At 42.6% G+C, this 21640-nt stretch overlaps 1 protein-coding gene across 1 annotated transcript; it reads right to left on the bottom strand.

Annotated features, from left to right (window-relative positions):
• Positions 1–353: 353 nt before the first annotated feature.
• On the bottom strand, positions 354–21395 carry LOC111231486 (trichohyalin-like). Its single transcript, XM_022758593.1, is given in 18 exon segments — positions 354–426; positions 1717–2114; positions 2737–2844; positions 4160–4310; positions 4422–4778; positions 5985–6100; positions 6559–6689; positions 6962–7094; positions 7365–7484; positions 8723–8861; positions 9790–10088; positions 10189–10296; positions 11567–12112; positions 12385–12536; positions 13005–13140; positions 13794–14465; positions 16138–16326; positions 21246–21395. Coding segments are annotated over 18 exon segments (3978 nt in total).
• Between the last annotated feature and the right edge of the window lie 245 nt (positions 21396–21640).

Raw genomic sequence — 21640 nt, 5'->3', positions numbered from 1 at the left:
TTGCATTAAAAAAAGGAAGACTGCTTTAAAAAAAACACATATGGAGACATTCCCAACTATACAAACAAGATCCGGCAGGCCTATGTTCTGAGAAGAGGTCAGGCATGTGTTTGAGAAGCACTTTTTGGTTGAGCTTTGAGGTGACATTTGAGATGGCCTTGCTGGTGATGAGCCCATATGTTTGTTAATGTTGTTATGTCTGTTTGGGTGTGTGTGTGTCTGTCTGTTATAATTATTTTGTGTGTGTGTGTGTGTATGTGTGGAAGCAAACGGATGTGTATAAGAAGCAATGAACTGTATACGAGGAGATGTACTTGCAGCTGCTGTGTGTGTGTTCATGTCTGTGTTTGTGCTCAGAAGGAGAAGTATTTGGTGAACCACTCCTGCCTCAGCCCCTCTGTCCCCCTCGGCTCCAGATACGGGCCCCTACAAAACACAAGAGACACACACATACACTTGAATATTAAGTTTCAGAACATTTTACTTATTTTGAAAAAAAAAAAAAAAAAGGAGAAACACACCGAGTGAGGTGCAAGCATTAAACACAAATGAAAATGGGAAAGCTGCACACTCATAACTCTATTCTCAAGTCTAAGCAAATACAAACCAACAACTGGCTAAAATATGTATTGATAGCTATGACAAGGAAATCAGCACAAACATATCAAAGAGAATATAAAAGTGGGGGACACAGATAATAACTCCTAGTGGAGACAATTAAAATATATTCACATTAAATCTGTAAAAGAAGAATAACATCTGTTCAGAACATCTGTTAATCATACTTGGAAAAAACTAGTTAGCTAGTTATAGTTGGATATGTGTGTCATAAGGGCTTCATTAGAAGTGAATGAGAAATGGAGTCCTAAACTTAATTTACAAAGGTCTCCAATATATTTTTCTTTGCTGCTGCAGACGGTAACACCGGTTGTAACTTTTCTTGCAGCTGATTGCGGGATGTCAGGAGACATTTTACATCTATAAACTACGAGGGAGATTGGTGCGACAGGGGATTGTGCTGCAGGAGGCTGTTAAATCATGTTGTGTGAAGTTTCAGTCAGCACCATCAGACCTGCAGCAAACATTGTCACTACCGCTGCTACAGTGGTTCATCGTGTTGGTTTTAGCAAAAACATATAATTACTTAAAAGAATGAATTATTCTAAATTGGTTAATCCATCCGTCCATTTTATGCAGCTTATCTGAGATGGGTCACATTAATTTAATTAGTTATATCTTTGGGGATTAATGTTATATAATGCAGGGAAGTACTGAAAAAATATGATTTTATAAATTCTAGGCCATATTGTCCCTACTGGTTTTATATCATATCATTACATACTCACATGAAACAGGTATTAAATGGCATGTTATGTTCTATTAAAATATCTTAAAAAGCCTTAAATTTAATTTGATGAACTCTTACAGAAACCCTGTTAAAGATCAAATTAAAAAAGTGAAATGAATTCTAAACATCTATTCAGTTACTATGGAAAAAAAGGCAAAGGCAAAAACTACAAATCTAACACAAAATACACATAAACATATATAGACAAGAAAATACAATCATAACTGTGGTATCTTATTCTGTAGAAGGCAGTCTGCTGAAATCTCAGTCTTAGTAAGTTGAAATAAATCCATCAGAGTTATGACTGTGCAGCTTTTCCTTCTTTTTAGATGTGTAACATTACTACCAAGACATTAAAATGTCCATACCTGATTGATTGGGCCTGCAGGTGTGCATGGGGCTCCTGGCAGGAGGGGGACACATATCGGATACCAGTCTGCGGTGACGGGCAGACGGGGAGCGGGGCGGTGGGTGCTGGGGTTGGAGGGATGCAGGAGGTCCGGGATCTGGTGGAGCGAGAGAGGGAGGGGGAGGAATGCTGGCTGAGGGAGAGGGAAGTGTGCTTGTGTGGAAGAGAGGAGGTGGAGTAGTGGGCGGAGGTCTGAGGGTGGGAGGTGGACTGGTGGGGGAGGGTTGAGGAGGAGTGCTGATGGACGGAAGAGGAGGAGGAAGACGATGAGGAGGAGTGGGGGAGGAAGATGCTCCTGTCATAAGTACCGGCGCTGGGGATGCTGGTGACACGGGGAGGAGACTCCACACGCTTCCTCTGTCAGGAGCACACAGTGACACACAGGTGATTTTATGTTGGTGTTACAGTTCTCAAAATGGAGTTTGGTCTGTTTTATTTTAATTATGACATAAATCAGAACGCACACAACGAAATTTTGTTACTAAACCAATACTATGTACAATGACAAAATAACATCGACAAAAATGTATATGATGCTCAGAATTATAGATATAATATGTATATAGATCAGATATCAGTTATTTATCTATATTCCCAGCTGAGATCGTACTGTTGAAACTGGACAATACGTCAATCTGGAAGAAGAAAAGCAGATTTGTTCAATGTGCTGTCTGAATTAGATAAAAAGTTGAGTTTTGTTTTGGAAGTTAAAAAAAGATATTGACTTTGTAAATATGGATGATCTGCAAAGTCTGTATCTGTGTTAGCCAAATGTAATGTAGTTAAAAGCAGTGTGATGGACACAGAGGGCACACAGCATTACGACACACTGGTGATCTGTCCAGTGGGTGAACTGGAACATTTTACTGCCTCGTGCTACAGAGACAGAAGTTGGCTTCAGCCCAGTGAGCCCTTCTGGCTGGAAGGAGGCTCGTTTTGATGAATACATAATGTGCATGAGCTGAACAGACAAACTCACCCTCATGGTTGGCGTGACGCTCCCGGGGCGGGACTTGCTGTCACGGAGCCTGAGGGTGCTGCTGTCCCCGGCAACGGGAGGGTGGAGCTGCAGCTGATGCCTCTCTTCCTAGAGGGAAGGAGGACGAGGAAGGACTTTCATTGGCCTTATTCACAGTTGGTGTTGTTGTTGTTGTTGTATTAGAGTTGTATCTGGAGGGTGTACTTGTTTGCTAAGCTGCCTCACGCCACACAGATGGTAGACACAGCACTCTGGCAGAGGACACTTTAAAAAATGCAATTTTCGCCTACGCATGCATGACTGCAGACGATTATTGAAGACACAGTTTTAATGTGATTGGGTTTGAGTGGTTAAAGGAATGATATTTTATAAATTTGCCTTCACAGCCAGTTTGACTCTTTAGTTTGAACTCTTGGTTACTGCACTGTTAACTGACTCCAAGAATTACTACAACCTTGCCCCATGTTAGCTTACTGCTGTTGAAATTCAATCTCAACCTAAGATTTATTCATTCACTATTTCTGGACACAGTTTTCAACTAGCGCCAATTTTTTTTGAAAGATTATTTTTTTGGCATGTTGTCTTTACTGGATTGCAACCGTTGAAATATAGACAGAAAACACGACAACAATTGTCTTGTTCTGTTCAAGTCAAAAACCCAAAGACATTCAGTTCACAATGAAAGAAAACAACGAAAAGTTTCTCGTGTCAGAATCTGGGGCCAGAGAATGTTTGGCATTTATTCACAATTTGCTTGAAAAATGACTGAAGCGATTGATTGATTATCAAAATAGTTGCTGATGACGTTTCTGTAGATCAACTAACTGATTAATCAACTGATACATTCAGTTCTACAACTGAGCAAATGAATGGTCTTGATATGGTCGAAAGCTGCACAGCGAGCCAGTAAGTGGACCCTGAGTGGAGAATGTTTTATCAAGCTCAGATATCATGACTTGTTCGGCTCGAGAGGGCCTGTTCTGAGTCATTCAGCAAACGAACATAGAGCAGAATATTTATTTCTTCAAACATTATAAAGGAGTGTTACCAGAGACAAAGTAGATCTGGAAACCAAATCATGAAAACTGAGACACGCAACATGTAAGTTCTTGAAATGAACTACAGTGCCCATGTTCGCCATAATATAGTAACACATGCATCTGTGTGACTCACTGATGTGTTTTCAATAGTTTTGAAGCTCTGTGGCACAGAGGATTAAGCTACATCAGGCTTTGAATACACAGGCAACACCTGTCAGTCGAATCAATTCATTATTAGTTTTGGTCTTTTCACTGGATTTGTTGACAATAAGAAAAAAATACTGAATATCACCAGATGTATCAGTTAAATGAGCGTCTTCTGGAGTGATCAGAAGAGCAGTCCTGTGGGAGTCTGCAGAGTGTGTAGTGTAGTGTGTTCTCACCACTAATCGTTTAATGAGCTGGTCTCTCTCAGTCAGTCTCTCCTGGAGTCTCCCCAACTGCAGGTCATCACAGCGAGGCTCCCTCCTCCTGCACCGTTCCTCCCGCTCACGCAGCCTGCAGTTAAATCATATACACAAACACACACACTTTCTCACATACCTGCACTTGTGTTCACTCAGAGTTGTAACACGTCTCAACCCGTGTAGATTCAGTTTAAACTCTGCATGTGCTACATTTCCGATGCGTCTGCTCTCTACTCACTCGTTCTCCAAGGCCACTATTCGCGCCTGCAGGTGCGTCTGGGCACTGCTGTATTCAGATACCAAACTCTGCATCTCCTTCTTGTGCTCCCTCCTGATCTCCTCCACCTCCTCTCTCATCTTCTCCTCCTCCCGCTCCTTCTTCTTCTCCTCGTCCTCCTCCTCTTCTTTTACGTCCTCCTCTTTCTTCTCCTCCCAGTGTTTCTGTGACTCCTCTAGTTTCTCCATCTCCACCCTCAGTTTCTCCACTTCCTCCTTCAGACGTTGTGCTTCTTCTTCGAGTTGGGCGTCTCTCTTCTTCCTCAGTTCTGCACTTTCCTCTTCTTTCTCTTCAGTTTCAGGATTCTTCTGTATTGATCTGGGAAGGGATGGTAGATACAGAAACAAAAGGATGTAAAGGAGAAGAATGGAAATAATGGTAGTGGCCCGTATGGCCTATAAAAATTATTACTATAAATAGGAAACAGTAAGGGCTGTGTGGTCTGTAAATGGCTGAGTCATTACTGACAGAAATACCTCTGCTAATTTATCCAGCTCATTACTAGGTCAATTCCATGTATGTCTACTGTAATGGGTCTAATTTACATATAGACCAGTAAATAATTAAGCTAAAACATTTAAATTATATTATCTACAAAAGATGTGCGCATGCGCATTTTTTACTTCTTTAATTTTCTACTTTTTCCACTTTAACCTAGATCTGCGCAACCTTTTCAAAATATCTTAATAAAAAAGAAACAGTTTGTTCTGTCCTAAATATAATAAGCAGGGACGATACAAAAATGCTGAAATTACATCAAATATAGCTAGTTAGCCATAGCTATAGTTTAAAGTGTGTGCTGTCTTCTTTTCCGTAGTTGTCTTAAAATAATAGTTCTAAATTTACTGTCTTGCTGATAGTTGATGAGAAGATCCCACTCTCATGACTGGATGCTAAACATTAAGCTATGGCTTTGTTCGATGTTAAAAAATACACCCACCAGCACCTCTAAAGCTCACAAATTACTACTGGGCCTGTGAACTGAGCCAGGCTAGCTGTTTCCCCCGTTTCCAGTCTTTATGCTAAGCTAAGATAAGCTAACAGACTGATGGCTGTAGCTTCATACAAACATGAGAGTGACATAGTTTCAAAAATTCCAAAAATGACAAACAACTTTAGGTTATGTATACAAATTGGTAGTTTGTCATTAGCTTTTGTCCTGTCTAAGTATATTACAGCTGAACTGATGAGCAGACAATTAATCGATTACTAAATCAACTGACCATTTATTCTACAATCAATGAATCATTTCAGCCATTTTTAAAGCAAAAATGCCAAACATGCGCCATTTCTAGCATGAAATGTGAGGATTTTAGGCTTTTCTTTCTCTTATATAAGGGTACAGCTTTGAGCCGCTGATTGGATGAAACAATCAATCTGAATACATCCCTCACTGTTTTTCTGACATTGTAATGGTGAAAAAAATATCATCACATTAAATCGATAATGTAATCATTAGTTGCAGTCTTAAAGGATATCATTAAAGTTAAAATCTTTCTCATATTTATGCACTTCTTTCCTTACTTTTCCTTTAATTGCTTCTTGAGAGCGGCATTCTCTCTCTGCAGCTCCAGCACGGCACAGCGACTCTCATCCAGCTGTCGCTCAAACACCTGGTACTGGTTCTGCTGCTTCAAATCCTGCGTCGCACACACACACACACACACACACACACACACACACACACACACACACACACACACACACACACACACACACACACACACACACACACACACACACAAGCAAGCATATAGTGAATATACATTGTCAGTTTTTGTACTGACTCATGTTGCTGCAGATGCAAACGTACTGTGTTGGCGTAATCCCAGAGGCGTGGAGAATTTTATTTATGTGGTGGATAATGATATCAGTTACCAAGTGGCTGTGATTTGTTTGTGTGTGCACATATATATGAATATGTTCAGTTGTGTGTGAGAGACAGGTAACCTAAGTGAGAGACAGGCCTTAACAGAGAAGAGAAAGAGAAGTGTGTGTTTATTTGGGAACATGTGAGTCTCTATGTGCACTCTCCTCCCTGTGGGACTTATATTCAACACTGCGGTCGTCACAATGTGTGTGTGTGTGTGTGTGTCACCTGTTGCAGAGCCATCATCTGTGTGTGTGCCTGTAGCTGGGCCTGTAGGTCTTCTATCTGCTGCATGTGTCTCTGGGTCATCTGTCTGCTCCACTCTGTGTGCTGTTGGGTCAACTCTGCACGCTGCTTATCTGATCACACACACACACACACACACACACACACACACAGAAAACAAAATCAATGTGGCCCACTGTTACAGGTACCCTTCTGCTGTTGCCATGGTGAAGTGTATCCATGGCAATAGCAAGTTCACTGTCGAATTTAAAATCTCCATGTGTACATCACTGTGTGTGTGTGTGTGCAGTTGCTCATTTGTACATGCAGCTGTGCATGTGTTTATACACAGTGTGTTACTGTGTGCATGTGTTCATGCTTACACCCGTGTGTGTTTGAGTGTTACCTAGCTCCAGGTGGTGCATTGTCTGTAGTCTGTTCCTCTCAGACAGCAGATCTTCTTTCGCCTGTCTCTCTAACGTCTGCAGAGCCATGGCGTGACTGTGCCTCTCATCAGCTAAAGACTGGGTTTGGGGCTCCTCCAACACATTAACACACATTTACAAAAGCTGCATTCTTTCGGCTCACAAAAAGCCTGTCTTTCCACTAAGATTTCTACAAGACACACACATATACTGTGTGTATGTTTTATAGATAAATGCACACACACTCACAGAATAACATTATGTTGCCTCTCCTCTCTGAGCTCTCCAGCACTATCATCAAAGCTGCTAAATTATTAATCACAGAGAAAACCTAGGAAGGGGAGTACACATGATTTTTGAAAATGTGTGTGCAATCTTGTGTACCTGCAGCAGCTCCCTCAGCTTTTTGTTTATCTCCTTGGTGTCTTGGACCTCCTTCCTCAGCCTGTCAATTTCGGGGTTGCCGTGGCAATCATCTCCCTGGCCCGCCTTCTTTTTCTCCACCTGCATTAGCGAAAAATCGTGAGCGAAGGATTTGAAGGCTCTGTGTGACGTCAGAGTAATTCCAAGATGATGAATTTGCTGCAGGCATTGAATTAAGTGTGAGATGTCACTTTTGTTTTAGAATTTAACCACGCCAACAGCTGGTTTCAACACATTTCCTAAAATAAATAAATAAAACAAAGACTTCATTTGTGGACTCAAAACAGGCTTATGGAACTAATTAAAAGAGCACTCCAGCGATTTAATGTTGCATTTCCATAACGTTGGGGGACACAGAAGACACTGATTTCTTTCTGTTAAAAAGCCATGACATATATATATATTATATATGTATATTATAGTATAGTATAGTACTAATAAGTATCATGACTAGTAAACTGATATTGATGTGTAATATCGGTTTTACCATCAGTTTTGACAAGTCAGACATAACCTTATAACCCAAATGAATGTGGCACAGTCACAAGGCAGCCTAATACAGAGAACCATATCTGATCCTCAACGTGTTGTTTTGACAACTATTTGGCAACAATTTTTGATAGTCCGTTAATTGTTTTAATCATTCTCGGGAAAAATGCCAAATATTTGCTTGTTCAAGCTTCATAAATGTGAGGGTTTGTGGTTTTACTCTGTCATATCTGATGGTAAACGAAATGTCTTTGTACTGGAGTGTTGATTGGACAAAACCAAAGGTTATGAGAAGATCACCTTGGCCTCTAATGGGTATTTCTAAGAAAAGAAAACAATCTTCCGATCAATCGATGATTAACACAACCATTAGCTGTAGTCGGCTACTAACCAATGAAAGCAGCTTCATCTAACGGAAGTTCAGTCCATTAAGCTTAAAAACTTGGGGTGGATCTCGATGCCAGTCTTAGATTATGACAGTCATGCTGGTTTTCTGCACTAGCTCGTGAGCTAACTGGCACGAGCGGTCGTGGCACAAGGCCACCTATCCTCAGTCCCGTTCTGTTGGAGGTTTCTTCCTGTTGAAAGGAAGTTTTTCCTCTCCAATGACAGCCTGGGTTTCTCTCTATAATATTGGAAGGTTTTGACCTTACTTTGGCGCTATACACGTATTTTTTCAGCTATTTTAATAAAGTGAAATCAAAATGGCAAATCAGTCTGATTATCAAGATATAATTACATTCCTAAAGAGAAGACCAACAAGGCTGTAAGTGCTGAGACCAAGGCTAATTGATAGCTTTTTATAATTCAGTTTATAAAAGGAGATTTACCTCGGTCAGTTGACTCTGCAGCTCAGACATCTGGGTCTCCAGCTCCTGCTCCCGGTTCTGCCATCTCTGTTCACTCTCTGCAACTGCAGCATTCATCTCTATCCTGAACTCTGCTCTGAGACGATCCTCACACTCTGCCCTGAAGGCATGAATCAGAACGAGACGGGAGGAAGAGTTAACCTACATGCAGAATTGCTATTTATTTCTTCTTGCCACACAGTACTGTTTGGCTGTACTTGAGAAGTGTAGTCATTTTTATGGTGTTTTGTTTTCTTTTGCTTCCACCGCATTTTAAGAGGATTATTTTTTATTAAGTTTTACGTCTAGTAGACAACCTGTGCACGGTACTAACCTGATTATTTCCCTCTTTTCTTAATAACTTGATTTCCACATAAGTGATAAACCTGGTTTGCTTTGTCATATTAAATGATTAATAGGTCTCTGACTGTATTTCTGGAGAAGAAACCTGTATATCCTTCGCTGGACTTCTAACAGTTTTCATAAATATGTGCCTTTGTATGGAAAACACCCCAGAACTGGAAAGTAAGTATTGTTTGAAAAATGCATTATTGTTGACCATTCAAAAATTAATCAAAAAGTAATTTAAAACACAAAAAGTAATCGGCTGTTTTTGGTGTGTATAGTCACTGTACCATAAAAAAGATATGTGTATGTGTATATGTATATATCACTATATGAGGCAGCACAGACTAAATCCTCTTTGCCATTAAGGCAAATGATTACTTGAGTTGTGATATGGATTTAATTTTTACTGGTAAATTGATGTGGTTTTAATCTTATTGCTGCAGTTAATTTCTTGTCTTGCTCTGGACAACACACATCACACCACACATTACAATAAAGCTCATTAAAATTAAACTGAATCGAATTGAAGCGAGGAAAACATGCTGTAGGTTGCTGTGAGCCGCAATTTGAACGATTCGCTTCTCAACTTTGATCTTCTCTAGTGATCATCTAGGAGGAGGGCTGGGGGAGATCACAAGCAGAGTCAAGGCTTTGTAATGTAAGCCTAAGCGGTTCTGGCAGGTCCGTGTTTATTCCGCTACCTGATCCGGTCCTCGGTGTGCCGCTGGCTCTGCTCTAGAAGGCTCCTCTCCGTGCTCAGTCGGCTCTGTTCCAGGACTTTCTCCTCCAGCCGGTGTTTGTCAGCTCTCAGGGAGGCTATCTCTCTCTGCTGCCTGTCCCACTGCTTATCTGCGTCCTCCTGAATCCGAGCCAGTCGACTCCGGGTCTGATGAAGCTCTTCCTCCAGACGAGAGCTGTGCGGTCCACATGAGGGTGCAGCTTCGGGCGTCACCTTGTCTTTCTTCTCTTGCTGTTGGATGGCTGATTCCAGCCGACAGATCTGAGAACGCAGAAACACTTCACATATTACAAGTGTTATGACTGATAATAGCTTCATCTGATATTATTTTAGCTAATAAAAGCATATTTTGACCTCTGACCTCATTAGTAGCATCTTTGAGTTTTGTTCTCAGCTCCTCTCTTTCCTTCTCCAGCCCACTGCGTAGCTCCTCACCGGTTCTCCTCTCTTCTTCCAAACGTGCACAAACCTTCCAAGAATATTCCTCATCAAAATCATTATTACATTAACAATTTATCTTCTTTTTATCACTTTAACGCCATCATACTATCATTTCCTTATTACTAAGCCTAATGAATAATTAGTCATGATGAAGTGCACATTATAAGAGGGCTAAAAGGGCAGGCAATTATGTGATAAAATCTCTTTATATTTCTAGATGTATACCGAGAGAAAAAGATTTTCATTAATCTTGCTCTTTTAGACCAGTGGTTCCCAGCCTGGGGGTGAGCAATCCCCTCCAAGGGGTCACAAGATGAGTAACAGAACAGTAGATCAGACAAAAACATTTATGCTCCATGTTTTTTTAATACATTTCTTTTCGTCTCACTATAATTTTCCTCTGTTTAGGCCTCTAAAACTTAAATTAAACAACTCTTTGGTTGGCATGGTCATAACCCTTAAACATATGCAGCTGCTGACAAGTGACACATATAGACATTGCTTTGTTTTTATGGGGTCACAAGCTGAAAATGTTTAGAGGAGGCACAGTAACCTGGTTACTGTTTCCCTTCTGCCCTAGCCTGATTTCTTCAAATTCAAGAATAACAGTTTCTTTTATCAGGTTCATAAATTAAGAAAAATCTGCTGGACAATCCTGATTTTTGTGTATGCTAAACAAGGTGTCAAGCATATTGTATATGTGCATCACACAAATTCAGAGCAGGGAAAGTGTTACTGCCGCAGCTGTGTGACAGGACTCATGGCGGTTCATCTCTGTCTCCAAAATAATTACATCCAAAGTCTGACTGAAAGTGAAACTAAAATAATTAAGCCTGTATGAGCTGGCTGCCACAGCTGAACAGCAGGCTATTTTTAAAATTCTGATACAAGTGCACACTACGGCAAAACTGTCCTCTTTTGCTACGGAGCCTGTGCTCTCGCTACACTGTCAATTCAAAGAGAGTCCAAAGAAAGAAAAAAGGAGCAAAATTCTCTTCAGGTTGAGGTGTCAAATCATTAATACTAACATATTACATAATATATCACAGTCTTGGTTTAGGATCATAGTTGTTAAACATACAGGACCTACAAAGAGATAGAAATGCAGGTTTAAGAGTAGTCAGGTTATTGCTGTACATGACCTGATTTCTAATCTGGATTCTTGTGTGCGTATGAACACAATGAGTGCTATAGATGTACGCCTGGTAGATGTGCTTTTCTGATCTGTGCCTCAAAGTTACTATTTGTAGAGGTGGTTACCAGTTAAATGAAACCCCGCCCCCCTGACAGATGCTGACCTCTTGGTTGGTTTTCTTCTCTGAGCTCAAAGCTTCTTGGACGCTGTGTAGTTCGGCTGCGTGTCTCCTCATCACCTCCTCTATTGCCTTCCGAACCTGCTCCTTCAACCGCTTCCTGTCCTCCTCGGCCTTCTCCACCAACCTCTTCTTCTCCTCCTCCAGCTTCTGCTGCACGTTGGCTCTCTCCGCCTCGACCTGCTCAATGTTCTTGTCCAACTGGGAACGAACGCGAACCCTCTCGACTTCCAGTTCTTTGCGCTGTCGATCCACCTCTTCCTCCTTTTCTCTTCGCAGGCGCTCTTTGATCTCTTCCACTTCTTTGTGCAACCCTTCCTTCTCCTCCTCTCTCTCCCTGCGCAGTCTGTTTCTATCCTTCTCCAACTGATCCTTTTCTTGCTCCCTCTCCCTCTGTAGGTTTTCTCTTTCTTTGTCTATCTCCTTTTGCAGTTTGTCCCTATCATCATCTGCATGCTTTTGGATGCGACGCAGCTCCTCTGTCTGGGCTCTCACCATCTCCGAACGCAAACTGGACAGGGCCTCAGCGTGCTATAAACACAGGACATACAACCAGTGGCCACTTTATTAGGTACAACTGTTCAATATAACAGCACAGCCTTAAGTTGTACATTTACAAGTTCATTATGTTCAGTTTTTAGTGACAGACTGTTGGAAAATAAACTATAAATCTAGTAATAAACAGTCTTGTTTGATTACATTAGTGTGTAGTATTTAATACTGAATGTGAGTGTAATATTTAATACGTATGCACATGTAACTGCACTTTTTATTCAGTTTGTGTGTGTCTGCGTGTGTGTTACCTGGCGTATCTGCCGGGCATGGTCACTATTTCTGCCACTACTCTGTAGTTCCAGCTCTCTGTTCCTGCTCTGCAGACGGCTCACCTGGCTCCTCAGTTCCTCCACCTCAGTGCACACACACACCTCACAGCCTCCGCGGTTCAGCAGCTCCTCTGACACACATAGAACACACAAGGCACACATCAAATAAACACCAACAAACGCCCGAGTAAACACATACGCACACACAGACATGCATGAGCAAGTATTGATTGATTATGCATAACAGAAGAGAGGGAGAAGGGAAATACTGCAGACCAATACCGACTGAGGAAGGGCAAAAAAACAAAAATCCTTCTCATGCAATAAAAAAAAATTCAGGCTGTTTTTGCTGACTGGGTATGATGACACTTTGATGAAACTGTTTGCCATTGTGGAGGATGAATAATGTGTGTTTGTTGCATTTTCTGTATATATTATATCGGCGCAAGGCAAAAACTTGATTAACGCTGAGTCAGCATGAATAATGGAAATGCACTGAGCTCAGCTGAATCTCAACGACGTGAGCTTTCTCCAGCAGACAGGTGAGACGACAGGTGGACAGGCAGACACAGACTGTGAGAGGCAGACCAGACGACTACCTGCTCTGCTCTGCAGCTCGTCTTCCTGCAGCAGAAGCCTCTCCTTGGCGACCGCCAGCTCCTCCTCCGCCCGTTTAGCCACGCCCTCGGCCTCAGACACACGCCTCCGATCCAGCTCCAGCTCCTCCTCCAGGTCCTGGAGGGAGGCACGAGGGCCGGGAGGGAGTTTGGTGCAAGGGCAGGTAAGGAGGGCGACGCAGAGGAAGTATTGTGGGTTGGCAAAGAACCACAAGGGAAATAGAAAAGAAAAAAGAAAAAGACAGATGAGGGAGAGAGAGAAGCCGACAGCAAATTTGACACAGATAAGGTGGAAGGAGAGAAAGAACACAAGTCAGGGATGGGGAGCGCAATAGAACAAAAAAATGGGGGATGAAATGTGGTGAGTCAGGAAGCTATCTCGCCCAGCTGTGAGCCTTTAATGGTCTGCTGTGAGGGCTTATGTCAGCTCTGTGCCAGCTCTCGTAGGGCTTCTTAATGCTCATGCGTGAGGTGGTAATGGTGGTGGTGCAGCGAATCTATCCTGCTCAAACTACTCATTAGCAGATAGTTGGCAGTGGGAATAGCACTCAGAGAGGGCAGCCTGTGGTTAGACAAGCAAGATCCCCCCTCTCTCCTCTCTCTCTTTCTCTGCCTCCACCTCGCTCCCTCCTTTCCCATCAACACAATCCTTAGCTGGGTGCATCAGAGACAGGAAGCGGCAACATTTCAATTTCCCTCCACGTCGCCTTTCCCAGCACTGGATCCTAGTTTTAGTATAAGTGAAAACATTATAGGTGAGTGTGTGTATACCTGTATTCGCTCTTGCAGTTTCACCGTGTTCCTCTTGCTCTCAGCCAGCCTCTCCAGGTGACTTTCCACCTCTGCTTCAGCCCTCTTCACCCTTTCTCTCAGAGCGCTGTGCATTCCTTTCTTCTCCTCCTCTTCCCTCTCCTCCCACCTCTGCCGCTCCTCCCTCCATTCTGCCTCCATCTTCTTCCTCATGTCCTCCTTCTCCTCGTTTAGATCATTTATCTTTTGCTCCCATCGCTCCCGTTCCTCTTTCACCGTTTGCCTGTTCTTCTCCTCTGCTCGATCCCTCACCTCCTTCAGTGCCTTCACCTCCTCTAAGAGTGCTTTTACTCTTTCCAAGTCCTGACACTCTTCCGTTTGTCTCTCCTCCTCTTCTTTCTTTTTGTCCTCATCTTCTCTTTGTCTCTCCTCTTTCCTTTTCTTATCCTCATCAACAGCTTTCTGCAGCTCCTCACATTTGGCATCCAGCTCCTGGATCTGCTCCTCTGCCTTCTCCAGTTCTTTGCTCAATCTCAGGCTCTCCTCCTGGGCAGCGCTGATCTGGACCCTGGCCTCCTGGAGCTCTTCCTCTGCTGCCTGGAGCCTCTCCTCAAACCTTTTTCTCAGCTCCACCTCGGTTTCACGCTCCCTCTCCTCTGCCTGGATGCGGAAGCACTCGAAGTCTGCCTGCACCTGGAGGCACAGAGGATGACATGTTCCACCCTGCACTTGCATATGAACTGAGTGGTTAATGAGTATACATCCCTGTTACTGGTTAAGTTACTCAAGGCATTGATTCAAATAAATTATGTTATTTCTCCCAAAAACAATCTTTGGTCTATGCTGGCATGATAATCCCATAGTTCATGGATATTTCATGGGGGCACATTCATATTGCAATTACCCTGTACCATTGCATCTTTAAAATGTTGCACTCAGGTTTAGCAGCTGCACAGACCACTGGAGTGAAAAGTGTGGACAGTGTGTCTATAGAAGATTTGAAAAAAGGCCAAACTGTGGCCATAAAGGCCAATTAGCTGCAATGTTGTGACATTCAAACAATACTCCGTAAGAGGCAAAACATCATTACCAGTACTGCACTTTCGAAACCAAAAATTCATCTGTAAAGATGCTAAACCTTTATTCAGCTTATCACTAAATTAACAAGATTCATGAGTAAATTTAAATATTAAGTGAGGTGTCCTGGAAATATGATATTTTTGTAACATTTTATTTTGCCGGTCTATAACCTCTTCCTATGGAGTTTCCTTGAAATAACTATGTTTTTGGGTTATTATACGGAAAATATGAAAGCTAAGGTCAATTTAAACCCAATCAGGTATTTATTCATTACTCAGTCATAGTTGTGAGCTTCATTCTCCATGTATGTTGAATTGTATACTTGCTGACAAAGTTCACATTTTTGCTTCTGACCTGCTCAACACTGACCACTGACCAAAATTTAATTAGCAATGAACTGTAATTAATTAATTAAACACTGTCTCCCTATAATCAGTATCAAATTACAATAAAGTTCTTAACAGGAAATTTCTTGAAAATTATTAGAAAATAATTCATAAGTCACAACCTCCGACATTTAACAAGTCTGTTACTTTGGATATCTGGACACCTCTGAGGGTGTCATTGTGCTTATATGTTGACTGGAACTGCATCAGTGACAATAGTCCACTCTAACTCTAATGTATTCCTTCTACTCTTAATGTATTCATCTTGTCTAGCCCATTTTCCACTGTGTTTGCTCACCAAAAATACAAAAGCAATTTGGCCATACTTGTCTGCACAAAACAGAGCCCAAAGACTTCAGTTGTTAAAGGGCTACTCATGTATTTGTTAGTAGGTGTTTACAGTGGTTTTTTTATAATGAACTCAATGCACATTTATCTACCTGCTCTGAATCTGCAGCAAAAAAATGACAACCCAAAGAGGAAAACATTTCTCTGATGACAAACATGGCAGACAGATGAGCAAGGCCAAACATTTCAAAATAAAAGTTTAAGGTCTGTGTACATTTTTTATCTCTTTAGTTGTTAAGATGCATCTTTTTTCCCAAAGAGTTCATAAGAAAGTCATGTGGGTATTTATGATTCATGTTGATGTTTTATTGTGGTGCACAGCATGTAAATAAGGCATGAAGTACATGAGGACTGGATAAAGTCTAAACTAGGTTGACTGTTGTAGGTCACATTAGGGCCGGGTTTGATTTGCTGCTCCCGCTGGGAGTTTACACATTAAATTACAGCAATACAACATGCCCTTGAATGAGGTCAGCTCATCTCATGATCAGGAGGGTAAGAATGCACACCCCCCCCTCCACACACACACACACACACACACATGCACTCACCTGGGCTCCAACTCTCTGCTGCTCATCCAGAGACTCCTGCAGTTCAAGGAGGCGTGTCCTCAGCACCGACCCCTCCCCTTCATGACACGTATCCATCAAGATGCGGTGCAGCTCCTCGTGATGGGCTTGGCTCAAGGCCTGCAGAGCCGCCTCCTGCTCCTCATTCTTCATGTTCAGAGAGTAAATCACCTAGAGAGCGTCAACAACAGACAGCAGGACAATTGTTCACATTCATGCCCTAAAGATGTGAATTTTGTAAAAATGTGTTTGGCATCTCACTGATCACCACCACTGCCCTTGACTGACACTGAATTAAGGCAGTATCTCATAATGATGTACTTCCTGGAGTCTATGTGCCCCAGAAACTGAGGATCATGGTGTTCTGATGTTCATTAATTACTCTTGTTCATCATTAAGTGTTGTGTTCTTGGTTCAGCCTGCTGTGCCTTAGCTGGGCATAACTGATGCGTTTTTTTATAAAGCCAATCTGTGTCTTTGCTATTTTTTTCTGTCTGTAAAGTAATAAATTAAAGCCAAAACAGCTGATTTTTCTTGAGTTTAAGCGGACTAATAGACTGACAGATTGTTCGCCCTTTGATAAGAAAAGATTACAATTGGCCTATAATGTAAACCTCCTCATTTGATTTGTAAGCACATATTCAGTATAAAACAGTTCTTTCTCATGGACTCTATTTGTATTTTATTCACTGTTTAACTTTTCTTATCCTTTTATGTGACTGACAGGATTAAAATCAGTATGATATTGTATGGTAATAGCTTATCTTCAGGTCCTTCTTAAGAAAAAAAAGCTGACCTGGTTACAGTTAACAACCTCTTGGATTCAGATGATTCACTGATGCATCTGAGATATATCACAAACAGAAGGAAAACTGACACCAATACTAGTCCACAAACACAGACATTGTGGAGCCAATATTTTGAGCTGGCAGCTTTATGAAACAAATGTTGAACTGAAACTGACTGACGTGGAAACACAATCATCTCCAAACACAGCTACAAATGTTAAACAACAACACTGTCAAAGTGTGTGTATCTAGTGCATCAGAGCCAGTATATAGTGCGGCTTTATGCTGTGTTTCTCCTGCCTGCCAACATGTGTGGAGTCTCTGTCCCTCTTCCCCATTTAGACTGTGACTAACGTGAAATATGGTCTGTTTCACCCCACTATTCACTTTACCCTCTACGCCATGTCTACAGTGTCATCATCCACTCCTACTGACCCTGACGTCTCACTTACCCACTGGCAGAGGTGTGTGTGTTTGTGTGTGCACGAGCATGGGTGTAAGCAGGGGACACATGGGCTCATATTTTACCCAGACGCCTCTCTGTCTGCAGCACACAGCTGGCACTGCACTGCCGGACATTCCCTCAGAGAGAGTGTGTGTCTGTGTGAGTGTGTGTTTATATGTCATAACCTCTCTCACACACACACACACACACTTGAATGGCCTCAATATTATCAGTCACCATCAATCTACGATGTATTTCCTATAATCCAACACCTAATATCGATGATGGATGTGACATCTTCCCGAATCCTGGTAACAAACCCACCTCTCTCTTTCCTGTCAGTCAAACACTTGTACTGTATGTCACGCTGACTATTCAATCACGTCATAGTGCATGAACTTTGGCTCCCAAACTATGACTCATGACTCAGAGGAATGAAGGTGACTCTGAATCGAGGGCAGCCTCTGTGTGTGTGTGTTTGTGTGCGTGTGTGAGTGCGCGCTGTTCTGTACTTGGCTGTCCTCTTTGGCCAGTTTGAAAGTGAGAACAAGGAGAAAAGAAGGGAAATATAGCAGGAAAACTTGTTTAGATCTACACCCATAGTCCTCAAACCTGGAGGCAGAGACCCCCTGAGGGCTCACAAGATACACTACATGGTTAAAATTGTATGCATACCTAAACATTACATGCATATATGATTGCTGTAACATCTTATTCCAAAACCATGGGCATTAATATTGCTGCTATAACACTTCCACTCCTCTGGGACACTTTTCATTCAGAGCATTAGCGACGTAAGGCACTGATGTTAGGTCTGATGTAAGGCCTGGTTTCGTTCATGTTCCAATTCGTCCCAAAGTTGATAGATGGGGTTGAAATCCCTTTCTTAATGGACCTGGTTTTCTGCATTGGAACATTTTGAAAGATGAAAGGTCCTTCCCAAGGCTGTTGCCACAAAGTAAGAAAGAAAGAAAAAATGTAAGACATTAAACAGCCTACAGCCTAAAATCCATGTTGAGATTCATGAAACTTTAGTGAAATTCCAGATTTCAGTGTGATAAGGTTAGGATTAAATGTAGTGCCTCACTTTGATTCAGCTTTTTGGGTGTAAATTCTTAAGACTCTTGGCATGGCAGCTTGGTCAGAGAGTGGCGAGAGCTTCTTGCTACTGTAAATCCTGCCTCAAGATCCTCATATTGATCCGAGCAGTCGATAATGTTATTCATGTATCCTCACAAGCCAGTGCCCGTGCTTATTGACAATAACTTCATAGTCAGCAAAGCATGAAATTAATATTCTGTCTACAGTGTAAAGGAGAGCTGAGACAACGCTGTTGAAACAGGAGTAAGATGTACACTGAATGGTTGGTGCACAGAGGAGAGGTTAGGCAAAGAGACAAGCAAGCATGCACACACACTTTCTCTTACACCAGCCCTCCCTCCCTCCCTCCCTCCTTCCCTCCCACACACACACACACACACACACACATACACCTCCACATATATCAAAGAGGGTACCGGGTGTGGTGGATTACAAAGCAGGGAACATTGTGACAGTGTAAGCTAGATAAGTACAGGAAATCACATAGACAGAATTAGAGCTGCCAATCAAAAGAATGGGTGTATATACAACACACACAAACACACACTTTAACATGCTGCTGTTGATCTCTGTGAGTCATTCAAAAAAGACTGCTCTTCTGTATTCATGTGGGGGTGTTTGTGTCTGTTCGCGCACAAGCTTATGTGAACATTCACAACAGCTGGCCTGACATGGTCAGCTCTCGCTTTCTTCCCATTGGCTTGTTCCGCCATGTAAACACACTCCGATGTGCTACTGGTTTATCTTTAGCAGCACCCATTCAACCAGAGCAGACCAATCTCACTGGTAGCGGGGGGTGGGGGGGTGAAGAGGAAGGGGGAAGGGAGCTGTGTAAGTCAAGCATAAGTATGGATGGGGGAGTGGAAGAGTGCAGGACAGACAGACGTGAGGATGTGTGTTAAGTACAAGTGCAATACTGTGTGTGTGTGTGTGTGTGTGTGTGTGTGTGTGTGTGTGTGTGTGTGTGTGAGAGAGTGCGTGCGTGTGTGTCAGCCTCCATGCACACATGAGAGTTGGTAGGGGTTATTAAATATATAAGGTTACTACAGCTGACCCATTTCTCGCTTCCTCTCCACTCCACACCCCGTCCCAAAACACTCAAATAAACCATGTGTCACATGCCCAGCATCCCAAAGCCCAGCAATAACGCTTACACCACCTATCGGATTTGATGATTCTCATACTTCACCAGAGCTACGGGTTTCGGGTTTATTTACTGTGGTCTTAGAAGAGCTAAAGCGGGTTGGCAGGGCTTGCATAAAGTTTCAAGAGAGAGAAACAAGTCCAGGCTTTGGAGGAATATTAGGATAGAGGGAGCCGAAGGGGCATGAGAGGTAGAGGGACTAGGCTGGCAAATTTCCCTAACAAACACAGACACAAGTGCTGACCCCTCATCTGTGTCATCTTTGTTTGTCTGTGCCTGTGTGTCTATGTATGAGAGGAAGCCGTTTGAACAAGACACACAAATAATACTGCACCATGTATTGCATTGCACACGTGTTCCTGGACACACACACACACACACACACACACACACACACACGCGCGCACACGCACGCACGCACGCACGCACACACACACACACACACACACACACACACACACACACACACACACACACACACACACACACACACACACACACACACACATCTGCGCTACACAGAGGTGAAGTCATAAGGGAAGAAGGAACGTGCACAGTCATCAGTAATTGTCATAGCTCAACAAGCGACGGGTCATGCCCTGCCTCTGTAAGCATTATTGTGAGGCACAGAGAGGGAGAGTCCCCATATAGCAATTCTTACAGTATGTAAAAGCAGAGCAGATACAGCTACTGCTGCTGCAGCTGCCGAGCATCCCTGCCTGCACACTGGTAAGTGTGCATGCACATGGACGAAGACACACAGCAGGATATGTTGGAACTAATAAAGATATAATTATAATCATGATCAAAGTCATTGATTACTCAATTAATGCATTCATTATAATTACAAATAACTATTCAACCATTTGCTGGATGCAGCTTCTTCATTGTGGGATTTTGCTGCTTTAATCTTTGTCATATCACTGTTAATTGATACCTTTGGATGAATTTTTTTTGTCTGTTGGTCAAACAAAGAATAAGAATTTGAGGCTTTGGCATTTGTGCAATCTCTGCTATGAAATGTGCAATTCTTTTCATTTTTGACTGTGATTGATGCATGGCGAAGATAATGCACAAATCAACTGATTATTACATCATTGTTAATTGCATCCCCAATAGGTTTGGCTGTCAATTTGCTGAATATCTGCAGCCTACACCTAAAGCTTGTAGTGATAGCTGATGTCTGATGTCTGATTACTGTCAGTCACGAAGGTGAATAAACCCAGCTCCAAGTTTTCCAATCCTTATCCCAAGAGATAATGATGATTTGTAACATACTGCCCATCTCTAATGTTGTTAAAGCCCGTATGGGCTGTCTATATCGTATTCCTACTCTATACTTCTCTTAGGTTATTTCTTCTTTATCTGCTATAGATCCATTTTATAGCCTGTTTCTATAAGCATTAACATTCTTGCTGTGACATCTGTTGGTGTACTACCTGTAAAATACAGTCATCACAGGATAATTACAGGTCGCCTTTTTCAGTGTGTAATTATGTTACAGTGCGATATGGCAGATAGTGAGGCAGCCATCAGATCGTCCAATCAGCCTGACTGATTCAGTGACAGCGCGTCCGGCGGCGCGCCTCTCGGTGTCACCGGCAGGTCTTACCTTGGTAAGCTGAGCGATCTTCTTGCACATCTTGCTGTGCATCTGGTAGTCGTACAGCTCCTGCTCGATGTTCGGGAACTCTGCCGCAGTCCCGTTAACGGTGGAGCCCGGCCCGGGGGGCTGTGCAGCCTTACCGGCGCCTGAAGCCATAATGAAACCTCCCCCCCAGGGGAACTTCCAAGACCGGAGGATAGTCAGAAATGATCCCGCCGCCTCTCGGATGAAAATTCCCACCAAAATCGTGTCAACTTTTTACTCGTGCATCTCATTCCTCTGTCGGTAGACCCGCTCCCGTGAACAGCAGCTCGAGCAATTCGCTGGAAAACATTTGGTAGTAGATCGGCGGGGCTCTCCTCGTGCGTTCCGGTTGCTGCCCCCCTCTCCCACTGTCCGCC

The sequence above is a fragment of the Seriola dumerili genome, unplaced genomic scaffold (assembly GCF_002260705.1).
Source record: "Seriola dumerili isolate Sdu_G_001 unplaced genomic scaffold, Sdu_1.0 BDQW01000301.1, whole genome shotgun sequence".
Classification (NCBI taxonomy): domain Eukaryota; kingdom Metazoa; phylum Chordata; class Actinopteri; order Carangiformes; family Carangidae; genus Seriola; species Seriola dumerili.
The sequence above is the reverse complement of the archived record's forward strand: the minus strand, read 5'-3'. Positions and strand labels throughout refer to the sequence as shown.